The sequence below is a fragment of the Moschus berezovskii genome, chromosome 1 (genome assembly GCF_049115385.1).
Source record: "Moschus berezovskii isolate FMDL1 chromosome 1, NW_MosBer_1.0, whole genome shotgun sequence".
Taxonomy (NCBI): Eukaryota; Metazoa; Chordata; class Mammalia; order Artiodactyla; family Moschidae; genus Moschus; species Moschus berezovskii.
In genome coordinates, this window is record NC_142460.1 from 152,945,133 (window position 1) to 152,957,187 (window position 12,055).

At 41.6% G+C, this 12,055-nt stretch overlaps 1 protein-coding gene across 3 annotated transcripts in view; it reads left to right on the forward strand.

The window, feature by feature from the left end:
• NMNAT3 (nicotinamide nucleotide adenylyltransferase 3) overlaps positions 1-12,055 on the forward strand; it is a 146,589-nt gene that overhangs the window by 111,455 nt on the left and 23,079 nt on the right. For 2 of the 3 annotated variants that reach the window (XM_055412813.2, XM_055412822.2), the window contains exon 3: positions 7,922-8,105. In XM_055412813.2, coding sequence (XP_055268788.1) covers positions 7,922-8,105 — 184 coding nt within the window. The remainder of the gene's footprint in view (positions 1-7,921; positions 8,106-12,055) is intronic. The other variant, XM_055412832.2, reaches the window with a different exon arrangement.

Below are 12,055 nucleotides of genomic sequence, written 5' to 3' on the forward strand. Positions count from 1 at the left end.
CAGTCCTCATGTGATTCAGGAAGCGGGGAAAGGTCTTTATTTACTTTGGATGTGAGACTGCATTTAATTGCAATCCAGGAGGGAAAGAAAAGCCCAAACCCAAGCAGGACAAGAGGGGGAAAGAAAAAAAACAGAACATACATTACGTGACAGGAAGGAAAATATAAGATGGTAGCTTTAAACTTAAGTCTGTTAGCCTTCACATTGAATGTAAATTAACTTATTCCGAGCAAGAGTCAGTAACTGTCAAGCTTGACCAAAAAAAAAAAAATTATTTTTAATGCAGCTGTAGGCTATTTACAAGACTTACCTAAAACAAAAGTATAGAAAGGTTGAATGTAAAAAGGTAAAAAAAATACATGACATGCATATACTAATCAAAATAGAACTATTGGGGACTTTCCTGGTGGTCCAGTGGTTAAGACTCTGTGCTTGCAATGCTGGTTGTGCAAGTTCAGTCCCTGGTTACAGAACTAGGATCCCACATGCTGTACAGTGTGATCAAATAATAATTTTAAAATAAGTTACACTATTGAGGCCAGGGTCTATATTACTATCAGGCATATAAACTTTAAGTAAAAAGGATTACTATAGAGAGAGACTTGATTCACAGATATGTTAGAATCACAAGTATATAGGCACCTAAATAACATATCCTTAACATATATGAAACACAAGTTAAAAGAACTAAAAAGAAAAAGCGGAAAAATTCACAATCATAGTGGGAGATTTTAACATGCCTCTCCTAGTAACTAATACAACAGACAAAAAAATAAGAACATAGATTTAAAAAAGCAATTGGCAGTGTTGAGTAGTTGGACAGAACATCACACAGCAATCATAGAATACACGTTTTTCAGGTACTCATGGAACATTGACCAAAACTGATCATTTCCTAGGACATAAAGCAAGTATCAACACATTTCAGAGGATTGAAATCAATAGAGTATATTCTTCACAGTTGCAACTAAGCCAGAAATCAGTAACAAAAAATTACCAAAAATCTCAATATGTTTGTTTGGGTAATTATAAAAAATACTTGTAAGTAATTCATCAGAAAAGGTATAAAAACAGAAAGCATTCTGAATAAATGATCATGAAAACTTTACATGCAAGTAAAAAATAAAGTCATGCTTCAAGTATACAGTAAAATCATGCTTATAGGGCAATTTTATAGCCAGAACTATATAGGCGTTCCTAACTGTATTAGGAAAATAAGACAAATGACAAATTAGTTAGTTGCATATCTATCACCATTAGAAAAATAGCAGCAAACTAGCACAAAGAAAGTAGGAGAATAGGATTAATAAAAACAAGAACAGAAATTGATGAAATGGAAAACAAACATTCAGCAGAGAAGTTCAGTATAGAAAAGACTAATAAGATTACAAGCCTCTGGCAAGATTGAGCGAGGAAAAAGAATGGAAACACAACCAACATTAGGGATGAAAAGAACATCCCTGCAGATGCTATCGACACTAAGCAGTAAGAGAATATTGGGAACAACCTTATGCCAGTACATTTCAAAATTTAGATAAAATGGACAGAATCCTAGAAAGATGAAAGTTGCCAAAAATTATAATGAAGAAATTAAAATCTGAATTATTTTACAACCATTAAAGAAATTAAATCAGTAGTCAAAAAAAGTCACACACATTAAGCTCCAGCCTCATAAGACTTCACCAGTGACTTCTACCAGACACTTAAGGGGAAAATGTTCTTCCAAACCCATACAGTCTTTTTTAGAGCATATAAAGAGGGAACTTCTAACAGCTTTTATAAGGCTAGCATAACCTTGCTTCTTAAAAAAATATCACCAGAGTAAATCCATCAGCACATTACAAAGATAATATATCTTGACCTAACTGTTTATCTCAGGAATGCAATGTTAAAGATTAGAAAGTTAATCAATGCAATGCACGATATTAACCAACTAAAGGAGAAAAACCACATAGTCATTTCAAGAGTTGCAAAGAATTCATTTATGACAAAAGCTCTTAAACTATGAATAGCTGAGAATATCTTTTTTATTTTATTATGGTAACATTGATTTATAACATTATGCAAGTTTTATGTGTACAACATTATATTTTTACTTATGTATACCCTCACCAGGCTTTCCAGGTCACACAAGTGGTAAAGAAAGTGAAAGTGAAGTCGCTCAGTTGTGTCCGACTCTTTGCGACCCCGTGGACTGTAGCGCACCATGCTCCTCCGTCCATGGGATTCTCCAGGCAAGAGTACTGGAGTGGGTTCCCATTTCCTTCTCCAGGAGATCTTCCCGACCCAGGGATTGAACCCAGGTCTTCCACATTGCAGGCAGACGCTTTAACCTCTGAGCCACCAGGGAAGCCCCACCTGCCTGCCAATGCAGGAAACATAAGAGATGCAGATTTGATCCCTGAATTGGGAAGATCCCTGGAGAAGGGTATGGCAACCCACTCCAATATTGTTGCCTAGAGAATCCCATGGACAGAGGAGCCTGATGGGCTACTGTCCATAGAGTCACAAAGAGTTGGATACAACTGAGGCGACTTAGCACACATGCATGCATACCATCACCATCAAAGATTTAGTTCCCAGCTGTCACCATACCATTGATCTCCTGTTCCCATTTCACCCTCCCTCCACCTCTCCCACTCTGGTGAGCACTACTCTGTTCTCTGTTTGTGTTTCTTTTTGTTGGGTTTGTTCATTTGTTTTGTTTTAGTTCATTTTTTTATATTCCACGTATGAGTGAAATCATAACAGTATTCATCTTTCTTCTGACTTATTTCATTTAGCATATTACCTTGAAGGTCCATCCATGTTGTAACAAATGGCAAGATTTCATCTTTTCATGACTGAATAGTATTTCATTGTATGTATGTATGTTTGTATGTATTAGTATATGTATGTATATATGGGCTTCCCTACCACAACTTCTTTATCCATTCTCTGCTTAGGAACCTAGGTTGCTTGCATATCTTGGCTGTTGTAAACAATGCTGCAGTGAATATAGCAGTGTGTTTATCTTTTTGAATTAATATTTTTTGTATTCTTTGGATAAATTCCAGAAGTAGAATAGCTGGATCATATGGTAGTTCTATCCTTAATTTTTTTTGAGGGATCTCCATACTGTCTTCACCAAGAGTGCAAAAGGGTTCCCTTTTCTCCAGATCCTCACTCACACTGATTTCTTGTCTTTTTGACAATAGTCGTTCTGACAGGCATGAGGTGATATCTCATTGTGGTTTTGATTTTCATTTCCCTGATGTTTAGTTATGTTGAGCTTCTTTTCATGGCCTGGCGTGCTGTGATTCATGGGGTCGCGGAGAGTCAGACACGATTGAGCGACTGAACTGAACTGAACTGAATGGTCTTCTGTACGTCTTCTTTAGAAAAATCTCCACTCACCTCCTCTGTTCATTTTTAAGTTGGGACTTTGTTGTTATTGTTGTTGAGTTGTATGTGTTCTTTATATATTTTGGACATTAAAAGTCTCTTTTAAATAGCATATTTGTCACGACAGACCACGCTAGGCTGAAGAAACAAACCCTGCAAGTTGAGGAGCTTAACACACTAAATAAGGTTTATCTGTCATCAGATAAATCCCATGTAGGCTCAGAAGATCTGCAGGATAGTTTCCTCCCAAGCTCAGGAAGGAATCCCTGTGTCTCAGGGATCCTGGTAGGTCCCATAGACTTTGCTGTCTTAATAGTAGCTTTCAGATTCACTATGAGAGCTGGAGGGTCATGAAAGGGTTTTTATGGCCGAGTCTACATGGTGCATACATCAATTCTACCCACATCCCATGACTCAGTTGCGCCAGTTATGTCCAATTCTGCGACCCTGTGGACTATAGCCCACCAGGCTCCTCTGTCCATGAGATTCTCCAGGCAAGAATACTTAAGTGAATTGCCATACCCTCCTCTAGGGGATCTTCCCTACCTAAGGATCAAATCCACATCTCCTGCATTGCAGGCAGATTCTTTACCAACTGAACCATCAGGGACTATAACTCAAGTCAAATCACAAAAACCCAACCTAATTTCAAGAGAAACAGAAATATTAGCATCCTATAAGGCCTGAAAGAGGAAAAATAAAAACGGGTCATAATGAACACATAGCATGTTCTCTGCCATACGTGAGAAAGGATATCCACAGAAAACTTACAGCAAACATCATATGTAATAACAAAACTTGGAATTTTTCCTTCTAGTAGTGGGCATAATACAGGATACCTGCTAGTACCATCTCTATTCAGCATAATACTAGAGATCTTAAACAATGCAACAAGAAAAATAAAGTGTAAAAGAATTGAAAATGAAACAGTAAAATTGTTGGTATTTTGGACATAGAAGATTAAGACTCTGAAGGTAAACTATTAGAATTAATGAGAGAGTTTAACAAGCTTACCAGATACACATTAAAGATACCTAAATTAGTTATATTTCTGCATATCAACAAGAAGAAAAAAACATTATTTTTAGAAGTATCATTTATAGTGGCATCAAAAAACATCAAGAATCTAGAAATAAATCTTACAAAAGACATGTTAAGTGCTATATAAGAAAAATTGTAAGACTTTGTTTAGAAATATTTAGGAAGACCTAATTGAACTGTGGTGCTGGAGAAGACTCTTGAGAGTCCCTTGGACTGCAAGGAGATCCAACCAGTCCATTCTAAAGGAGATCAATCCTGGGTGTTCATTGGAAGGACTGATGCTAAAGCTGAAACTCCAATACTTTGGCCACCTCATGCGACAAGTTGACTCACTGGAAAAGACTCTGATGCTGGGAGGGATTGGGGGTGGGAGGAGACGGGGACGACAGAGAATGAGATGGCTGGATGGCATCACTGACTCGATGGACATGAATTTGAGTGAACTCCGGGAGTTGGTGATGGACAGGGAGGCCTGGCGTGCTGTGATTCATAGGGTTGCAAAGAGTTGGACACGACTGAGCGACTGAAATGAACTGACTGAAACAAATGGAAAGATATTCCCTGCTCATGTAATGGAAGGCTCAATATTATAAAAATGTCAATTCTCCCTAAATTGAATTATAGATTTAACCCAATTCCTATCAAATTTCAGTAGGTTTCTGGGGCTGTTTCATCTTTGTGGAACTTAACAAATGCTTTCTAAAATTTACATGGAAAGTGCAGAGTCAAGAATTGCTGAAACACTCTAGAAGAAGAACAAGTTAGGAAGATTTACTTAATCACATTAAGAAGTGTACTAAAGCTCTATTAAACAAGGCAGTGTGACGTTGTCTAGGAACAGTAAATAGTAAATAGAACCGCAGAACATAACAGTGGAGAAAGCAGCTGGTACACAGATGGACACTAGGAATCCCACGCGGTGACACTGCACAGCAGGAGGGCGGAGGATCTTTTTGGTAAATGATGCTGGAGTAATTGACTATCCAAATGGAAAATACTTTTAATAGGACACCCGTCATGCACAAAGACACCAATGTGAAAAACAAAACTATAACACTTTATGAGATAATACAGGAAAATACCTTTATAACACAAAATGCACTAGCCATAAAGGAAAAAACCTAACAACCCAACTACATAAAAATTCAGGACATTCGTTTTCAAAGGATTCCACAAAAAGAACGATAAGTGAGAGAAGTTATTTAGGACACGTATAACCAACCAACAAAGGGCCAATATTTGAAATAGATGAAGAACTTTACAGATCAATGATAAAAAGGCAGAAACCTGAAATAAAGGCAAAAGATTTAAAAAGGTACTTCACAAAAAATTAAGCTTGAATGTTTAATAATATATATGAATAAATGCTCGGGCTCATTGGTAAGCAGAAAAAGGAACATTAAAATCACGATGAGCCATAACTATACATCCATCAGATGGGAAAATGCTGACAATAACCCTGTAAGGTTATTTGCTCGATGGTGTGGAGCAGATGAAATGCTCATACACTGCTGATTGGAGAGTAAATATCTATAACCGCTTTAGAAGATTGTTTGGCATTATCTAGTAAAGCTGCAAATACATCTACCCAATGGTTTAGCAGTTTCACTCTTAGGAAGGGTACATATCCTAAGAAATATATGCTTGTGCACACAGGGAGACTTGTGCAAGCATTTTCATAGCAGCATTGTTGGTAGTCATCTAAAACCAAATCAAATGAAATCTATCAACAATAAGACAGATCAATTATTTGGTATATAATCATGCAATAGAATATTATGTAGCAATAAAACTGGTTGGACTACATGAATTTTATTAACAAAACGAAAAAGGCTTACTGAAAAAACAATTCAGTATGATTCCATTTTTTTAAAGTTTCAAAAGCAGGCAAAAATCTTTGTTTTTTCAGGTTGCATAAATACATGGTAAAGCTATAAAGGAAAGCAAGAGAATTATGAAACAGTGAGAATTGTTGTTCTTTGTTCAGTCGCTCAGTTGTGTCTGACTGTGCGACCCCATGGACTGCAGCATGCTAGTTTTCCCTGTCCTTCACCATCTCTGTGAGTTTGCTCAAACCCATGTCCATTGAGTCGATGATGCCATCCAGCCATCTCATCCTCTGTCGTCCCCCTCTCCTCCTGCCCTCACTCTTTCCCAGCATCAGGGGCTTTTCCAGTGAGTCAGCTCTTTGCACCAGGTGCTCGTGTGTGCAGGGAGAAAAGTGAAATAGTGATTAGCTTTCATCAAAGTGTGGGGGTGGTGATAAGGAACTTCTGTGCCTTAACCTGGGTGAGGATTAGTACAGGGTGTACTTTATAGCTCTTTGTAAAACTGTGTTTTTTCATGCTCTTTTATGTGCATGTGTATATCTTATAATACAGTTTTTAATGTATCATGTACTAAGTTAAAATATTAACTCCCCTCAGCCACTCCAGTACTCTTGCCTGGAAAATCCCATGGACGGAGGAGCCTGGTAGGCGTCAGTCCATGGGGTCGCTACGAGTCAGACATGACTGAGCGACTTCACTTTCACTTTTCACTTTCACACATTGGAGAAGGAAATGGCAACCCACTCCAGTGTTCTTGCCTGGAGAATCCCAGGGACGGGGGAGCCTGGTGGGCTGCCGTCAATGGGGTCACACAGAGTCGGACACGACTGAAGTGACTTAGCAGCAGCAGCAGCATAGATATTATATTTCATCCTTCCCACAAGGTGCTGCCAAGCAGCTATTATCCCATTTTGCAGAAAGGAAAACTGAAGCTCAATTGACTCAGCATTTTATTCTTTCAAATATCTTGGTAACTTACCTAAGGCATCCTAGTGAGTGATGGAACTAGAGCTCCTACCCAAGTCTCATTCAGAGTCTCTCTGAGCCCCATTCATGCTCTTTCCACGATGGTTCCCTATAGCTTCTACAGTTCACTGCAGCTCTAAACCTGTACTGCCCTGTTCTCCTGTCGCTGAACCATGCAGCATTGTTCATAGATGGTCCACGTCATTATCAAAGTAGGTCTTCCCTCCCTTAGCAGCACAGTCCTCCAAAGCCAGTGGTGGCCCTGTGCAGTCAGTTTGCATCCCCTCACCCAGCCACCTGGTCCAGGGGACATGTCATTCCTTTGTCTTTGATCCACAGAATCTCCTATTTGAGCTTAGAAGCCATGTGTAGCTATTGTCCCATATGTGATTAGAAGAGGCCCACACAGGGGGAGTCATTGTATTCCCCCAACGTGTTCTGAGCCTAACTGTCCTTGGCCTCAGCCCGACCCTCCCAGCCCCCTCTCAGCTACTCCGGGGCATAGAAGACTCTGGAGAAGAGGCACATGGTGCCTAAGGCAGCACCTTGACCTGACCCAAGGGAGCTGACCTCCCCAGCAGAGAATGCCAGTGTTTGTTCCCACTCAGGATGAGGCCCCGAGATTTTTAGTGCCTTCCTGGATTCCAGTGGCCAGGTGGCAAGCCCCCATACCAGCAACACCCCTGCTCTCCCCTGCCTAGGCAGGTACCAGGTGATCGGGGGTATCATCTCTCCTGTCAATGACAACTACGGGAAGAAAGACCTTGTGGCTGCCCGGCACCGTGTGGCCATGGCCCGGCTGGCCCTGCAGACATCCGACTGGATCCGGGTGGACTCCTGGGAGAGCGAGCAGGCGCAGTGGATGGAGACAATCAAGGTGCTGAGGTAACAGTGGGCATGCGCTCGTGGGGCAGGGGCCCCGATCATGTCCACAGAGCCCGCAGGGTGGGAGGCACGGAGGGAGGGTTGAGTGGGGCTTCAGCCAGATCCTCGCATCCAAGTCCTGCAAGTGTTTATCCTTAGAGCGAGAGAGACCGACAGGTTCACCTTCTCCGGGAGGCCCTGAGTAAACAAGTCACAAACCTACCCTTCAGGGTACTCTTTGTGGAAAACCCAGTTTCAATTCAGAAGGCTGAAGCATCCAGGGTCCAGGGCTACCACTCGGTAGCTGCGTAACTTTAGACACATGACAACTTCTCCAGGACACATTTCTCACATGCAAAATGGGGACAGTATACCCTAACAAGTATCACAAAAATGTAAATCATTTTTCTAACCCAGAACCACATAATCATACACAGTACATGAGACATTTTATTATTGTCATCATCCACTAGGTTGAAAAGTGCGTCTGTATAATGGGCCATCTTTTCTAATGGTACAAATTCTGGACTTTAAAAAGAATTATGAATCTAGAGATAGTTACATAGGAATTTTTTTTCTTTTAGAATTGCTGTTAGCATTCAGCATAAGTAATGGAGCTGTTTAAAAGCCCCAGCAAGCCCTGTATATGAGGACAGTCAGTCTCTGACTTGTGTCTGGGACACCTTCCTGGGAGTTTGCTCGGGAATCAGGAAACCCCACCTGTCCTGCCTGTCAGAGGGGACTGTGAGGTGGCTCTGCCTGTCACTGACGACAGCCAGCTCGGCTGGGAGGGACTGCAGACTGGGCTGTGTCTTTTATTCATAAGGAAGCACTAGACTCGTCAGAGAATAGACATAAGGGGCCCGGTTGAATAATTGGCAGGCCTGCCCATAATTTGGTTTTCACTTTTTACTTCTCTTGAAAGTCACTTGGGAGAAAAAATGTTTACCTTTAGCAAAAAAAAAAAAGGTAAACATTTAGTTTCCACATCCTGTTCTCATCACTTACCCTTTACGGGGGAAAGAACCAGCTAGAACTGTTCAGTTACCGTGCTTCTTCAATATCTGTTGCCAAAATTGAAGGAGAGCAAATATGAAATAACTGTTAGATATATGCTCTTTTTTTAACATAAGGAATAAACTTACACCTAGATCATCCTTTTAGAATAAACAGTGTAGTCAGCTCTCCTTTATCTAGGCTAACAGAGGGGCATAGAAACAAATCAGATAATCCAACAAATCATTTAGCTTTCGTACGTAGTCGTGAACTCCGGGAGTTGGTGATGGACAGGGAGGCCTGGCGTGCTGTGATTCATGGGGTCGCAAAGAGTCGGACACGACTGAGCGACTGAACTGAACTGACATGTCAGAAACAGAGACGCTGTCCTCCTCCACCCTGTGGGAGGCGCTGTGGCCTGGGGCCCAGATCTTGGAGCCAAATTCACTAGTGAAGTGACTTGAGGTGAGATGGGCTCTCTCTTCAACTAATAAGATAGGGATGACATCATCTGCTTCACTGGGATACTGTGTACATTAAAGAAGGTGATGCAGGAAAACACCTGGCTTATGTGCTGTGCTTAGTCACTCAGCCCTGTCTGACACTTTGTGACCCTATGGACCGTAGCCCACCAGGCTCCTCTCTATCCATGGGGATTTGCTAAACAAGAATACTGGAGTGGGTTGCCATGCCCTTCTCCAGGGGCATAACATCAACGAAGTTATCGCCGAGAACTTGGAGGCTGCCAAAAAGCTCCGGGAGACCCAGAGTATCGAGAAGCTGGTTTTGATCAACAAATCAGGGAACCGCTCAGAAAAAGAAGTTGGAGCAGCTGCGCTTGTATTACAGACGGTCTGGCGATATAAGGAGCTGCGGAAGCCACTTGGAAAAGAAGGGTGGAAGCAGTCAGATTTTCAGGTGAATCTGAATAACTCTTCTCGGAGCCAGAGCAGTCACTCCTATGATGACAGTACTCTCCCTCTCATTGACCGGAACCAGAAATCAGATAAGAAACCTGATCAGGAAGAAATTCAGATGAGCAGTATGGGATCAAACATGAAATCATTAGATAATAACTATTCCACACTGAATGAGAGAGGGGACCACAGCAGAACACTGGATCAATCTGGAGATCTCGGCGAAATGGAGCCATTGAAGGGAGCGCCCCTGATGCAGAAGATCTAGCACCACTCTCTCCGCTGCATCCGGGCTTATAATATATGCACTTTTATTTTTTGGTGGTGAAATGGACTGATGATTTTCCCTTTCTTCACTGGACTGTTGTGCCAACTGCCAGGCTGCCTCCTGCCTTGATGGCCCTAAGTGGTTGCCTTCTTTCCATCAACTCCCTAACTGCTTCCAGTGAAGCTTAATTGTCCCTCTTCCCCCCTGCAGACCCCTCCAGTCACTCCCAAGAAGCCTGACTCAGTTATAGACATATCTTGAGAAACTGCTGCAGATTAGCTCTTTTGGCCAGCTCTCCCTGGAACTCTTGGCCTTGGTGGAAGGAGGGAGAGTGGGAACCTTCACTGGAAGCCTTGGAAAGAACCGGAAGTTACATGCTATACATGCCATGTCCAGCAATCTGATAAACTGCTGATTCTTAAAAAAAAAAAAAAAAAATCCTTCAACCCAGGGATTGAACCCAGGTCTCCTGCATTGCAGGCAGACTCTTTACCAGCTTAGCTACCAGGGAAGTGCCCACCTGGTTTATAATAAGTGCTTAATAACATTAGGGGCTTCCCTGATAGCTCAGTTGGTAAAGAATCTGCCTGCAATTCCACCTAAGTTGGTAAAGAATACCTTCCCTGCTTTCCTAACTGGCCCATAGTTTATTCTCATAACAGATAAGCCATTCATGGGTAGATAGGATTTGACCACAGTACCACAGATTAATATCCTGCTACAAAATGAAGTCCTAAGATTTACAGGATGCATTCTTTTTCTCCTTTTACTGTATCCTTTAGACAGATGCTTCTCAGCCCTGGCTGCACACCAAATCACCAAGAGAGCTTTAAAATCACAGAAGCCTGAGTCTTACCCCAGAGACTGGGATGTCATTGGTCTGGGACGGGGCGTCAGGATTGTTAAGAGCTCCCTAGTGATTCTAATGTGTGGCCAGGGTTGAGGCCCACCGTCTCAGTCACCAAGTGTGTGAATCATGTTTTATGATTAATACCGGAATCGATCCAAACCAGTGGTCCCAATCCTGGCTGTAGGACTAACCTGGGAAGCTTTTTTTAAATGCTCAACCTCTCCTACCCAAGCTTATGATTTTTCTAGGGTAATAGGCAGGGTCTAGGCATGGATATTTTAAAGGTCCCCAAATGATTTATTTTGGGCAGCCAAGGTTGAGAATCCACTGATAAAGGCAGCACTGTTTTATCAGCCAGTTAAGAGTCTTTTCAGTGTTTGGAGTGGCCTTCATTAGAAATTTTGTTTAATTACTAATATTTTCCTAAAATTATCAAAAACATTTGTTAAGATTGAAAATCTGGTTAAAATTATAAAGTGAAGTGATTCTAGAAGCATGGTAGAATGCTCTAAAATGCTCCAACCCTTTTGCTCCATTTAGTATCCTCTTGGTGGCTCAGATGGTAAAGAATCTGCCCGCAGTGCAGGAGACCTGGGTTCGATTCACGGGTTAGGAAGATCCCCTGGAGAAGGAAATGGCTACCCACTCCAGTATTCTTGCCTGGTAAGTCCCATGGACAGAGGAGCCTGGTGGGCTACAGTCCATGGGGTTGCAAGAGTCAGACGGAACTGAGCAACTAACACTTACTTGGTGGAGTCAACGGTGAATCTACATCATGGCGACAGGGACATACATCACTATGAAGTCAACTCACTGTAGGGTTTATTGAGTGTTCTTTTATTTTTACTCTAAATTTTTAAAATCTGGGTCAGCTTTCACGCTTTTAGAGCACTTGATAGCTTATTTCACTCACCTTTTCCCCATGCTGGGAAGGCCTTGG